A 15,759-nucleotide genomic window follows, 5' to 3' on the forward strand; every position below is an offset into this window, starting at 1 on the left:
GCAGGGGACACAGGTTCGAGCCCTAGTCCAGGAAGATCCCACATGCCACGGAGCAACTAAGCTGGTGCACCACTGCTACTGAGCCTGCGCTCTAGAGCCCACGAGCCTCAACTACCAAAGCCCGTGTGCCTAGAGCCCGTGCTCTGCAACAAGAGAGGCCACCGCAATGAGAAGCCTGAGCACCACAACGAAGAGTAGCCCCCGCTCGCCGCAACTAGAGAAAGCCCGCACGCAGCAACGAAGACCCAATGCAGCCAAAAATTAAATAAATGAATAAATAAATTTATTGAAATAAAAAAAAAGATGCCTGCTGCTAGTCGGCCAGCCTCAGCTTCCTCATGCCAACAATGTCCAATCAGAGAGCACCTGAAGCCTTAGTTTTTCACTAGAAAGCTTCCCCACTGTGAACGTCTGCCTGCACCCCTGCCAAACACAAGTGATGATGGATGACTCCCTTGCTATAGCAAGCGCTGAATAAACAGCCTGTTTGTTTTCTCTTTTGAGTCGTCTTCGTTTATTTCCACAACTCAACAGCACAACGAATGGCTGTGATAGAATTATACAACATTACTGTATAGAAATGCAAATGAACAAGTACAGCTACGTACACGAACATGTTGAAAGAAAAAATGGCAAAGAATACAGAGTATTTCATTTAATTTCCTTAAATCAAAAGGAAAGATACGCTCCCAGCATTGGCAGATTGGCTCTGAGTTGGGGCACTCGCTCAACGCCACCTACAACTCTGCCTTAGCCTCCACCTCCTGCACTTATGAAGCCTGAAGATCACTCAGCCTACAGGCCTAGGGTCCCCCCAGGTCTTTGCTGAGACTGCGTCTAGTCCTGGGCACGCGCCTCGCCTTCTGGATTCCCTGGTTTACTCCAGAGTCCTTCAAAGCCTTAACCCCCCATGTACCTTCCTCTCCAGGCTTTTCAGTCTGTCTGCTGTCCCTGACCCCAGGCAGATGTAGGTAATGTTTTTAAAGCCCTTAAAGAGTTCAGAAGGGGCAAAACAAAGGCAAATCTCTGAACTGAACCCTCAGGGAACTGCCAGGCAGGTCAAAACGCACCACCACAGTCCCGAGCACTGTACTGGCCCTTGCCGAAGCATCAAGCCACACCAAGAACACAAGTCACTTGTCGCCTTAAGCCGGGTAAGCAAAAACACCAAAATCCTCCTACCAAAATTTAGCAGCCTCTTTCTTCATTAAGCGTGTCCCAGTTGTTTTAAGTTTTATTAGATTTGTTTCAAAAAGTTGATTCTAACAGTTTTTGTCAGCTTACTACTTGCCTCAGACGAGGGAAGACTCTTTGGAGCTCCCTACTCCGCCATTTGTCACTCTCTATGTAACCTTTTGAATGATTAAATCTTAGAAATGGAGGGCAGATTAGTGGTTGCCAGGGGTTGGAGGAATGATGGAGAGAGTTGAGTGGCAACAGAAGGGATCCTCACAGTGTTGGAGTATCTTGCCTGTGGTAGATACACGCACCTACACAAATTATAAGTTTTTTGGAATTAAATACACACACTGCACGCACATGGTACAAGACTGGGGAAATCTGGATAAAATTGGTGAATTATATCAATGCCAATATCCTGATGGTGATATACTATAGTTTTACAAATTGACATTGGGGTAAGCTGGAACAAGTGTACAAGGGACCTCTCTATTATTTCTTACAACTATATATGAATCTATAGTTATCTCAACAAATTTCAATTTAAAAATTCAAGATTCAGATTAAAATGAGTTAGTACTAGGAATACAATTACCCAATTTATTTTGCTTTTCTTTTTTATGCACCCACAAGTTATATGATAAAAATCTATGCTTACATAAATCTATAGCAGCTCTTTTAATTAAAGTAAAATAAAATTCCAATCAAGAAAGAACCATATTATAGTATAACTGATAGTGATTTTTTTAGTGGCACATAAAATAACTGGGCATCTTACAGTTAGTATCAACTTAGATTTGATGACTTAGGGTATGTTTGGAATGAGGTTGACCAACTGGTCTATTTTGGCTCATGCTGTCAGCTTTGGCACTAACCATCAAAATGTCTGCAATAAACACGGTGATAGTAACTAGTGGTGTAACAGGACAGACCAAGTCAGGAAACATTATCCACATTTCTATTTATTATACGTATAGGACAACAACTTCAGGAACAATGAGAAAGTAATGTATAAAACTTTAATAAAGAAATACAGATTACAAAATAATCATTTAACTTTTTAAGCAAATGCTTAAGCATTTTCACACATTTGTTAAATAAAGCATACGTAACTCAAAATGCTAAATAATTCTAGTTTTTGACTAAATCCTCTAAAGAATATGCTGGTGAAAACTCAAAACTGTCTAATAAGGTATGCATGATCTTGTTTATTTAGTATTTATCACAGTCGTCAAAATGATCATGGTTAAAGTGGCAGGTGTGGTGGTGGTGGGATGAACTAGGAGACTGGGACTGACATGTATACACTAATATGTATACACTGGATAACTAATGAGAACCTGCTGTATAAAAAAATAAATAAAATTAAATTAAAAAATTTAAAAAAAAATGATCATGGTTAAAACCCATTTAAGCATTTATAGAACACTATTTAGGCCCAATATTTATCTAACTAAATGAAAACATCAGAGAAATTGATATTTATGGTACCAGGTTATAAAGAAGCTTTATTTAAAACTATCTTTGTCAAAGTTTTAACACTAGAACAAAAATCAAATATACCTAAATGAGACATAAGCTATTCTTAGTAGTAGTATAAACTCTGTCCTATGGGTATTACTATTGTCAAGTTGTTTCCTTTATATGAAACTACCAAAAGAAAAATTTAAGTATAACTCACAGATTACTTTGTACATTTATCATTCTATAAGCAAATATCTTAGTAATTAATATATTAAGGCCATAAGTCAAATCATTACTCCTTATGTCAAAGGCCTATTCACTGATTTAGAAACTTCACTTTTATGTGTGTCATGGTGTTGAAATCAGCCCACAGACACAGAATAGGTTAACAGCAATATATTTTTTCTCTTACCAGGCTTGCACTTTTTTTATTGGAACAGGGTTTGGAGGTAGGAGTTTTGAAAGCACTAGGGTTTGAAAAGTTTATTTTTTTATCAGAGTGAAAAGATTCTTAAAGAATACAATGATGGTATATAATCTTGCTCTTACAGCACAAATCCTCATATTAAATGACTGTGCCGCAGAAAAATACTGTAATGCTTTAAACAAAATTTTAAGCTACATTAATGACCACCAAGTTTCAAGCAAAATGCAGTGATCAAAATATTTAACTGTCGTCTCATCAGGCTCTGCAAACACACTCAGTCTTCACTGTCCGAGCATATCAGCTTCAGCTTCTTCATAGTCCTCCATCTGTCTTTCAACATGACGCTTGTTCGGTTGTTGAATTTATAATGTGATAGTATTTTAGACCAATTTCCCTCTCCGTATTTCCTCACGCCAGATCTCAGATTCTTGTCTTCTTCCCAAAGCCACGCCTTTTGATGAAAAGTAAGATAGTTATTCACAGAAACAATTATTTTTTTTTCAACTGAGGTATAAATGACAAATAACATTTTATTAGTTTCAGGTGTACAACATAATGATCCAGTATTCATATATACTGTGAAATGATCACCACAATAAGTCTAGTTAACATCCATCAAAAGTAGATAAAAATAGAACAGTTATTCACAGAAACAATTCTTTAAATAACATATCTACTATAAATACAACTTTTTTATCAGTATCATGTTACAATTTCTTAACGGTGGAAGAAATTATGTAAACATATCTTAGATTTCTGTTAAGATCTTATTGTGGTGATATTGTCAAGGGTCCTGACTATATTACTGTTCATTTTACATGAACACACTATGGCTCAGCTGCCCAAGATCAGACAGCTACAAAGTGACAGAGCTAAACACAAACCCAATTCGTCTGACTTTAAGCCCACACTGTCTCTTAAGATGCTTTTCTACAACTGTTAATAGATTTGAGATATGTAGGATTCACAAATACCAACGAGAACTTATGAATATTTAATTCTTCCCTAATGAACTCAGTGAAAACCCTGTTCTATGTTGGGCAAAGTACACACACACATAAAACTCAAATCTTCTCTAAAACAGATTTTTGAGAACTAACACAAACTAGTTAAAAAAACACTATTTTGTTTTTGGAGAAAATGACTGAAGAATTTTAAAAGTCAAATTCAGTATTATACACAGAAGAAGATTACTGACACCTGGCATTTGTTATAGGTGACCAACTTATTACTCCTTCTGCTGACATGCTAAGGAGCAATATGATCATCTGAGTGATTATTTACCATTTCTGAACTATGAATAACTTCCCCAGCTGACTCACATTTGCTTTAAAAATCCATTCATCATCAGTCACAAGAAGGCAAATACTGTAAGATTTCACTTACATGAGGTATCTAGAGTAGTCAAATTCCCAGAAACAGAAAGTAGAACGGTGGCTGCCAGCGAATGGGAGGAGGAGGGGGAATGGGGAGCTGTCTTATGAGTCTAGTGTTTCAGTTTTGCAAGGCGAAAAAGTTCCGGAAGTTGTTGCACAACAACGTGAATGCATTTAATGCCAGTCAATCATACACTTAAAAATGATTAAGGTGATAAGTTTTATGCTATGTTTTACTACAAGTAAATAAAATTTTTAAAATGAGCAAAGGACTTGAGTAGACAATTCTCCAAAACAGATATACAAATGGCCAATAAGCACTTGAAAAAAATGCTCAACATCACTAATCATTAGGGAAGTGCAAATCCAAACCACCAGGAAATGTCACCTCAAACCCATTAGGATGTCCACCATCAAAAAAACTAGAAAATAATAGGTGTTGGCGAGGATGAGAAACTGGAACTCACGTGCTGTTAATGGGAATGAACAACTGTGTGACTGCTAGGGAAAATAGTATGGTGGTTCCTCAAAAATTAAAAGTACCACGTGACCCAATTCTACTTGTGGGTATATATCCAAAAGAACTGAAAGCAGAGACTTGAAGAGAAATTTGTACACCCCTGTTGATAGCAGTATTACACGTAATAGCCAAAAGGTGGAAGCAACCTAAGTGTCCACTGATGGAGAACTGCATAAGCAAAATGTGGTATATAAATATGAGACATTATTCAGCCTTAAAAAAGGAAGAAAACGCTGAGACGTACTACAATGTAAATGAATCTTGAGGACATTATGCTAAGTGAAACAAGTCAAACACAAAAGAACAAATACTGTAGGATTCCACTTATATGAGGTACCTAAAACAGTCAGATTCAGAGACAGAAAGTAGAAAAGTTGGTTGCCAGAGGCTTGGGGGGAGGGACGAATGCAGAGTTATTGTTTAATGGGTACAGAGTTTTATTTATTTATTTTTTAAAATTTACTTATTTATTTATTTATTTTCGGCTGTGTTGGGTCTTCGTTTCTGTGCGAGGGCTTTCTCTAGTTGTGGCAAGTGGGGGCCACTCTTCATCGTGGTGTGCGGGCCTCTCACCATCGCGGCCTCTCTTGTTGTGGAGCACAGGCTCCAGACGCGCAGCCTCAGTAGCTGTGGCTCATGGGCCCAGTTGCTCCGCGGCATGTGGGATCTTCCCAGACCAGGGCTCGAACCCGTGTCCTCTGCATTGGCAGGCAGATTCTCAACCACTGCGCCACCAGGGAAGCCCCGGGTACAGAGTTTTAGTTTTGCAAGATAAAAAGAGCTCCGTGGATACATAGTGGTAATGGGAGCACAAGAAGTGTTTAATGCCGCTGAACGATACATTTTAAAATGGCTGGGATGGCAAATTTTGTTTTGTGTATTTTATTATAATTAAAGAAAAAAAAGAATCCAGCTCAGCTGTCTGATACACTATCAAAGAGAACCTCCAGATGCTTGTAGACAAACGTGAGATGAAAACTATCTTGTGTATGGCTCAGGGCCATAAGACTGGCAGTGTCCATCACTATACCTCTTGCGGGTCTGAGCCGCCACCTATCAGCAACTGTGCTGCCTACAAGGGCACAGCTAATCAACCTCTAGACAAAGACATTTTTTTGCGGTATGGCAAAAAAGAAAAAAAAAAAAGATAATGTATTTCAGGACACAAGCAAAAACTGTGCCCTTAGTACTATTCTCTTTTGTCTTTTGCTTTATTTGAAAAATAAAAAATAAAATCAACTAAGAGAATCATAACAACCCTAGCCATTCCCATAACTCAAGATACAAACAGCATACAACAAATTAAAATGCACCAATCTTTTCTTTCCGTAAGGTTAAAAAGTTTATATAACTTATACTTAAAAAATTGTGTATCATTTCTAGTGCCTTTTAGAGGAAAAACAATGCTTTGATAATGCTTTAAAAATGGTATTTACTTACACCAGTGGAATCCTTGGGTCTAGTGCTATGTCAGTAAATGGCAGAAGCATTTTACAGTTTCTGATCTGTTGAAATGTACACATTCCAGCCCAGTTTGGCCTATTTTTAAAGCCTGATTTGGTGTGAATAATCAAGTAGAAAATCTAAACTTGGATAATATGTAGTGAGCAACTACCTTTCACTGGTCCAGATAAATCATTTCAAAGACCTCTATTTTAGATCATAAATAGTAAGTCTATATTTTTTTTTTTTAACTTTTGGCTACACCCCACGGCATGTGGGACCTTAGTTCCCAACAAGGGATTGAACCCACGCCCCCTGCATTGGAAGGCGGAGTCTTAACCACTGCACCGCCAGGGAAGTACCAGTAAGTCTATACTTTGGAGAAGGAATTGTTTCTCACAAGGCCACCGGGTAAGCTCTAGGCTTGCTCTACTGCCTTCTGCATAGATGACTTGGTGACTCAAAGGTGTGCCCCTACTTGCCCCCTTCACTTCCCTCAGATGATGGGGAGCCAGAGCTAAGGGCCCATCGCTTTCCCATGATGCAAGACCTTCCGATTGGCTACTTTGCTCAGGAATATGGAGATCTCAGCCTGTGATGCTGAGGAGGCTGCTGGAGGCCCAGTGGTGCCAGAGGCTTAAGTGTTCCAGAAACCAAGAACCAGAGTGGTCCCCAAACAGAAAGAAACCCTGTGTGTGTCTCTGAGACTAGAATCTGCCAGTTTTCTAACATTTACTTTCTGCCTCAGAGGAAAGATATAGGAGGCAAACATAATCACATAAAAAAGCAGCTGGATTTAGAGATCTGATTCCTAGTCTTCACTGTAAACCACATATTTCTGTGGAGTCATAACTGAATATTATATATTGGCACCATCCAACTCAGGACATTTCTTCCCACAGGCCAACTGGATTCTTTCCCCTAAACAAGAAGTTTTTATACTGAGCAGACGCTGTGTCACAATTGTGGCTGTGCAGTTCTTACATCCTCTAAACTTCACAGGTTCATAAAACAGGAAGAAGTAAACCATCAGTCTGAAAGTACAGTCCGCTCCCCCCATTGTTTGCAGTAATGTGTGGAAGTTATTTTAAACAGTGTGCCCTTGTGTTGCTCAAATCTAGCTGGCCCACCAACCCAGGTTCCATGTTTAAACATCAACTGACTGTGAGAAGGGGCTTTGGAAGAGCTTTATAAACTGAAATATCCTTCCATTTCATCACTCAGATTCCTGAATAGGAGTTGGGAATAATGCCTTTTCATCTTTCTTATCCTATCTTTTTTCTCTTACTGTGAAAAATAACAGTCAACCTCAAGTCACACATTGGACCCATTGCCTGCTGAGACAGGATAGTGGGTTTCTTGGTCACACCTGTGTAGGTGCTCAATGCAGTATAGACATGTTTTAAAATAAAACATGATGTATATTAAAAAGTGATATCATTTGTAATTTTTAAAATATTGTATCATAATTCCCATTACATACCATCTACGGGAAAAAAGTCTTTATTGTAGAAAGGTACTTACTTTCTTCTTGAATAAATTTACAAAAGGAAGGCCTCTTTTCAAATTGTGATGAGGCAGGCAAAAATATCTTTGTCTGTTTAACATACAAATGCAGCAAGAAGAAACTGTCCAAGAAGAAACTGTGCAAGACTACTGCAATAATAAGTTTTAAAGAACCAAAATCTCAACACAAAGTAAGATAAAATCATTCACTCATCTGAAACAAATTATCCCACCAAAAAGCCAACAGTGGAAAGCTAAAAATAAAACCAGACACAGAATTCTTTTTTCACATATTAAATAGTGATAGACGATATCACCTGTATTCTATGTTATGTAGTTGATATTCCATATTTCATTTCAAATACATAAAAAGACAGAAACTTTTCTTGATATATATCTATAAATAAAACCTATAATCCCATTTAGAATTGTTGCCAGAAGAACAACAGGGAAAGATAAAATATATGAGGCAGAGACTTCCGGATTTTAGACCAACCTGGAGAGCTTGGAAATATCACCCCAGTCCTCACAACAAGAAAAAAGGTGAACAAACTGAAAAGTCAACAACTCTTCCTAGATCCGTCAAAAAATTAATGTCACAGGGCAAACAGAGAGGTGGATACAGAGAATCATAGCTTACTGGAAGCAGAAGGCCAGGAGAAGCAGCTCACAGCTGGGGCCAGTACTGGGAGGAATATTTAACTGTGATGGACAAATTGAGGGAGGCTCATTGTGAACAAGCTTGAGTTAAAAACTCCACGGGCCCAATCTTAGGGGGCCCACAAACTTGTGAGTTTTCTCTCCAAAAGCCCCACCAGGTTCTCAGGGTGAAGATGACAGAATAATCTCCTCCTGCTTCTAGCAGGGGGAGGAGGAAAATACCCATTTCAAAATACATCCAGAGCATTCTGTTCTCATTAACAAAGCCTGCCCTCGGACTTCCCTGGTGGCGCAGTGGTTAAGAATCCGCCTGCCAATGCAGGGGACACGGGTTCGAGCCCTGGTCCGGGAAGATCCCACATGCCGCGGAGCAACTAAGGCCGTGCGCCACAGCTACTGAGCCTGCACTCCAGAGCCCACGAGCCACAACTACTGAAGCCTGTGTGCCTAGAGCTCGGCTCCTCAACAAGATAAGTAACTGCAATGAGAAGCCTGCACACTGCAAGGAAGAGTAGCCCCCGCTCACCACAACTAGAGAAAGCCCACGTGCAGCAACAAAGACCCAACGCAGCCAAAAATAAATAATAAATAAATAAATAAATAAATAAAATAAAACAAAGCCTGCCCTCAAGAGACACTATTTTTGCCAGTGCCTAACTGACCTGTGGAAACACCCAACTTCAGCCCCCTCTAGCCCTCCTGTCTCACCCAAGAGGGGGAAATAAAGGCTGAGAAGCACATATGAAGGTCTTAACCCAGGATACAAGCTCATTAAAAGAATGAGACAATCACAGAACTAAAGAGTGTTTCCTATCCCCCTCCCCCACCTCATCACGACATTATTTGGGTTCCTGTATAACAAGTGCCTCAGCTGAAAGAGCTGCCTCAGACTCTTATTTACTAAGAAGGAGTCTCTAGGGAAACACAAATACAACAAGGGAGACAAAAACACAGAAATTTTTGTCTCTGACACCCACAGCTACAGCGAACAGTAAACAAAGCCTAACTCCTAGCCAGACAGACATAAAACCACACACTAAAGGCCAATTTACCGTCAGTTCCTTTTATCTGAGATACATCATGTCCAGCTATCAACAAAAAATGATAAAGTACACTAAAAGGCAGAAAACACAATCTGAAGGGACAAAGCAGCATCATGCTCAGCTATGGAAGAGATTCTGGGATCACCAGACCGGGAATTTTAAATAAATATAGTTAATAAGCCAATGTGCATTTTTCCACTAATGGGAAAAATGGACATGTAAAAACAGATGGGTAAATGTAAGCAGAGATATGTAAACCCTAAGAAAGAATCAAAAGGAAATGCTAGAAATCAACAACACAGTAAAAGAAATGAAGAATGCCTTTGATGGGCTCATCAGCAGACTAAACATGGATGAAGAAAGAATTCAGTGAGCTTGAAGGTATGTTAACAGAAACTTCCCAAACTGAAAAGCAAAAAGAATGAAAAAAAAAAAAAAGAAAAAAGAGTAGCCAAAAGTGTAAGACAATTACAGAAGGTGTAACATACACATAATGGGATACCAGAAGAAAAGAGAAGAAGAAAGATCTGAAGTAATAATGACTCAGAATTTTCCAAAATTAATGACAGACATCAAAACAGGTCCAGGAGGTGCTTCCCTGGTTGGCGCAGTGGTTAAGAATCTGCCTGCCAATGCAGGGCATGGGTTCCAGACCTGGTCCGGGAAGATCCCACATGTCACAGAGCAACTAAGCCCGTGCGCCACAACTACTGCGCCTGTGCTCCAGAGCCTGCAAGCAACAACTACTGAGCCTGCGTGCCACAACTACTGAAGCCCATGCACCTAGAGCCTGTGCTCCGCAACAAGAGAAGCCACCGCAATGAGACGCTCACGCACCGCAATGAAGAGTAGCCCCCGCTCACCGCAACTAGAGAAAGCCCGCACGCAGCAACAAAGACCCAACGCAGCCAAAAATAAATAAAATAAATAAATAAATTTATTAAAAAAACAAAACAAAACAAAACAGGTCCAGGAAGCTCAGAGAACACAAAGAAGGATAAACACCAAAAAATCTATATCTTGGCACATCATATTCAAAGTGGGGAAAAAAAAATCAAAGACAAAAAAATATATGTGACTTTTGGTTGCATATAGTGGCATAAGGTCACCATTTCCTCATTCTCCTTTGGGAACTCACCCAACAGCAACAAGGAAAGAAATGAAATCCCAAACTCATAAAATTAAGAGAACCCTTTGTCCTGAACCATAACACAGATGAATGGGGTCCATTATTGGTGGAAACTGACAAAAGGTATGTGAAGAAGTGGGGCACAAGCCACTCTACCTACAGATCACAGAAAGCCCGTGGTGTACACATTTCCAAAGTAAGGAACATATCTTGAGGTGCACACCTTAAATCCCTGGTCTGCAACAGCAGGAGCCTCCCTCAATCAGCATTACCTCCAAAAAGTAGAGGTGGTGCACCTAAATTAGGAATTATGCAGACAAGCAATAGTTGCAGGAAGCAAACCAAAAATTGGAGTTGACTGCTATGTTCACTGGGGGAGAAGCCATGGTCAAAATAAACTTGAGTCACAGGAGATATCCCTAGTAACCTAGAACTTGACCCTAGCCCAGCACCTCAACAATGAACCATTTGCAAATAGCTTATCAAAAAAAAAAAAGCATCTTAAATAAAGAAGAGTAAGAAGAAAAGTATAGGATCATCTTCCACTGCCAGCATGACCAAACAAGGACCAGATTTACTCACCTGCTGTGAACAACTAGAAAACCAGATAAAATATAGTAAACAATGGTTTCAGAAACTGGATGGATGGCACAGGACTATAATCACTGAGAGGGCAAACAAATGAAATGAATCCTAAAAGGGACCCATTTTAGCTTTCTGAATAGAAAAATTCTTTACCAAATGATATTTTTTCTTTTTTTTTTTTTAAAGCACAGAAAAATCTTATTTAAATTGAATCTATGGAGGCCTCCCTGGTGGCACAGTGGTTAAGAATCCGCCTGCCAATGCAGGGGACACGGGTTCGAACCCTGGTCCGGGAAGATCCCACATGCTGCGGAGCAACTAAGCCCATGCGCCACAACTACTGAGCCTGTGCTCTAGAGCCCGTAAGCCACAACTACTGAACCCACATGCCACAATTACTAGAGCCCGTGCTCCGCAACAAGAGAAGCCACCACAGTGAGAAGCCTGTGCACCTCAACGAAGAGTAGCCCCTACTCACTGCAACTAGAGAAAGCCCGCATGCAGCAACGAAGACCCAACACAGCCAAAAATAAATAAATTAAATAAGTAAATAAATAAATAGAATCTATGTTAGGAAGATACAAATATAAAAACTTACCAAGTAGATTTAAGTTCCACCCTACATCTGATGAACTGATTTTATGATGACAGTAATACAATAATTCTAAATAAATGTCACTAACACCCAGCTTAAGAATATCTTTAAAATGTGGCTGAACTTTGAATAGGCAAATTGGTCAACCAATCTAAGATGGCAAAATTAAAGATGGCAAAGAGAAAACATTTTATCCTCAAGATTTTTTAGGGTTGAACAGAAATGTGAAATAATCACAGTTATTCAAGTTATGACTTTAATATCCATTAAGTATTATTTAATTATAATAAACAAATACCTGTTTTTTTCTAGATCGATGTTTTTCAGGAGTTAGAGGCTGACTGTTTAAAACACTTATTCTCTTGCTTTCAGTGGCTCGCCTACTGTTCTCTTTTTTCTTTCTTCCACCTAAAAGTAGAAATGCTGTCATCAAAAACTATCTCACATTAAAAGAATTATATAATTGTTTTTTTGGCCACACCATGCAGCATGTGCGATCTTAGTTCCCTGACCAGGGATCGAACCCATGCCCCCTGCAGTGGAAGCATGGAGTCTTAACCACTGGACCACCAGGGAAGTCCCAGAAGAATATTTTTAAAGGTTACCATGAAATTCCTACCTACTGGTTAGCTATTTTTTTAAAAAAAGAACTCTGTTTAGTTTTTTTCCTTTGAATCTGGAAGCAGCGTGATACAGTGCAAAGATCAGGGATGTGTTTCCTTTCCAACCTGGGCCTGGCAGAATCACTCCTGCAAAGGGTGTCAAGAAGAAGGGCCATTCTAGAAAGCCCAGAGATAAACCCACGCACCTATGGTCAACTAATCTATGACAAAGGAGGCAGGGATATACAATGGAGAAAAGACAGTCTCTTCAATAAGTGGTGCAGGGAAAACTGGACAGCTACATGTGAAAGAATGAAATTAGAACACTCCCTAACACCATACACAAAAATAAACTCAAAATGTATTAGAGACCTAAATGTAAGACCGGACACTATAAAACTCTTAGAGGAAAACACAGGAAGAACACTCTTTGATATAAATCACAGCAAGATCTTTTTTGATCCACTTCCTAGAGTAATGGAAATAAAAACAAAAATAAACAAATGGGACCTAATGAAACTTAAAAGCTTTTGCAAAGCAAAGGAAACTACAAACAAGACGAAAAGACAACCCTCAAGAATGGGAGAAAATATTTGCAAACGAATCAATGGACAAAGGATTAATCTCCGAAATATATAAACAGCATGCAGCACAAGATTAAAAAAAACAACCCAATCAAAAAATGGGCAGAGAGAATGGACTTGAGGACATGGGGAGGGGGAAGGGTAAGCTGGGATGAAGTGAGAGAGTGGCATGGACTTATGTATATTACCAAATGTAAAATAGATAGCTAGTGGGAAGCAGCCGCATAGCACAGGGAGATCAGCTCGGTGCTTTGTGATCATCACCTAGAGGGGTGGGATAGGGAGGGTGGGAGGGAGACACAAGAGGGAGGGAGGAGATATGGGGATATATGTATAGCTGATTCACTTTGTTATAAAACAGAAACTAACACACCATTGTGAAGCAATTATACTCCAATAAAGATGTTAAAAAAAAATAAAATTAATTAACATAAAAAAAGATGTACAATATTGTAAACCTTGACAATGTAAAAGTAGGGTATAGAGGAGAGCAGTGAGAAGGCAGAAAACGTGGGTAGGAGAAGAAAAGTGAGGTGAAGGAGTGGCAATTTCCTCCTTTCACATTATAGGGAGTCAGGAGGTATTATCTAAAATCAAATAAAATATAGCAGTATATTATTTCGAGTTATGAAGACAACCAATAGTAGATTTAAAGCTAATAAAACTCTGGAAGTGAGTATTAAAGTTCCTAGTTTAAGAGCAATTGTTGAAAGAAATACAAATACAAACATATTATTTAGAATTTATAGTAGTACCGACCAGAAGTAAAAAATAAACTTTTAAAACAGTTTTATCTGCTATAATAGGGCAACACAAGGTATCCTTGTGGTGATGCAACTACTTTATATCTTGGTTGAATCAATGTCAATACACTGCTTGTGATATTGTACTACAGAATTGCAAGGTGTTGGCCAGTTATATTCTTAATTCTACCAAAGACTCTACCAAGCTAATATATTTACTTTCTTTTTCCCCTTTCCTGAGGTATGAGTGACAAATAAAATTGTAAGATATTTAAAGTGTAAAAAAAAAAAAAAAAAAGAAAAAAAAGGGCAGAAGACCTAAATAGACATTTCTCCAAAGAAGACATACAGATGGCCAAGAAGCACATGAAAAGCTGCTCAACATCACTAATTATTAGAGAAATGCAAATCAAAACTACAGTGAGTTATCACCTCACACTAGTTAGAATGGGCATCATCAAAAAATCTACAAACAACAAATGCTGGAGAGGGTGTGGAGAAAAGGAAACCCTCTTGCACTGTCGGTGGGAATGTAAATTGATACAGCCACTATGGAGAACAGTATGAAGGTTCCTTAAAAAATTAAAAATAGAATTACCATGTGACCCAGCAATCCCACTACTGGGCATATACCCAGAGAAAACCATAATTCAAAAAGACACATGCACCCCAATGTTCACTGCAGCACTTTTTACAATAGCCAGGTCATAGAAGCAACTTAAATGCCCATCGACAGACAAATGGATAAAGAAGATGTGGTACATATATACAACGGAATATTACTCAGCCATAAAAAGGAACGAAATTGGGTCATTTGTAGAGATGTGTATGGATCTAGAGACAATCATACGGAGTGAAGTCAGTTAGAAAGAGAAAAACAAACATCGTATATTAACGCATATATGTGGAACCTAGAAAAATGGTACAGATGAACCAGTTTGCAGGGCAGAAATTGAGACACAGATGTAGAGAACAAACGTAGGGACACGAAGGTGGGAAAGTGGGGCAGGGGGTGGCGGGATGAATTGGGAGATTGGGATTGACATATATACACTAATATGTATAAAATAGATAATAAGAAAAAAAATATGTGTTTAATTAAACTGAAGTATAATTCTGACAAACTTTTTGATAGCAGCAGTAATTAGGTTCTGTAATAGGTCAGCTTAAATATAATGCCCAAGATTCTTAGTTAACTTTAAAATCTAGTATAAACGGTAAGTATAATTTTGGATATCTGGGTCATTTCTAATTAAGACAGGATGCTCAAACATTGGTCATGAGGTATAGTCTATATCTAGCTTTGCTTCTTATTCTTATATGTTATGAAGTAGTTAGATCTTTGTGTCAGTCAAACCGCCACTTAAGAAGGTATAAAAGGGATGTGTATAGCAGTGGGGGTTATTTCATGTGTTCTTATAAACCCTTTTGGTTTGTGTGAAATTGTGATTTATAATAAGAAATACATATTTTGTCCCCTCTTGTTTCTGGCTCCTAAAACCCTTGGAATTTCCTAAGCGATGAGAGTAATAAAGGTGTCTTTTTTATGTTAAAAAAAGCCGTTCTGCCATCAATGAGATGGTGACCAGGGAGTACACCATTAACATGCACAAGCGTATCTATGAAGTGGGTTTCAAGAAGTATGCTCCTCTGGCACTCAAAGAGATCTGGAAAAACTCCATATGTGAGCACTGACACCAGGCTCAACAAAGCTGTCTGAGCCAAAGGAATAAGGAATGTCCCATACTGTATCTGTCTGTATGCAGTTGTCTCAGAAAACGTAATGAGGATGAAGAGTCACCAAACAAGCTCTATATGTTAGTTAACTATGTACCTATCACGACTTTCAAAAATCTACAGACAGCGTGAATGCGGACTAACTGCTGATTGTCAAAGTTACAGA

The 15,759-nt window shown here is 38.8% G+C and overlaps 1 protein-coding gene across 3 annotated transcripts in view; it reads right to left on the reverse strand.

The window, feature by feature from the left end:
* Window positions 1-2,160: 2,160 nt before the first annotated feature.
* The window catches only part of TERF1 (telomeric repeat binding factor 1), a 37,500-nt gene continuing 23,901 nt past the window's right edge, over window positions 2,161-15,759 (reverse strand). For 2 of the 3 annotated variants that reach the window (XM_059901714.1, XM_059901712.1), the window contains 2 exons: window positions 12,226-12,335; window positions 2,161-3,521 (listed from right to left, as the gene is read on the reverse strand). In XM_059901714.1, the coding sequence (XP_059757697.1) occupies window positions 3,345-3,521; window positions 12,226-12,335 (287 nt within the window). In that variant the 3' untranslated portion in view covers window positions 2,161-3,344. The remainder of the gene's footprint in view (window positions 3,522-12,225; window positions 12,336-15,759) is intronic. The other variant, XM_059901715.1, reaches the window with a different exon arrangement.

This window comes from Balaenoptera ricei, chromosome 17 (assembly GCF_028023285.1).
Source record: "Balaenoptera ricei isolate mBalRic1 chromosome 17, mBalRic1.hap2, whole genome shotgun sequence".
Classification (NCBI taxonomy): Eukaryota; Metazoa; Chordata; class Mammalia; order Artiodactyla; family Balaenopteridae; genus Balaenoptera; species Balaenoptera ricei.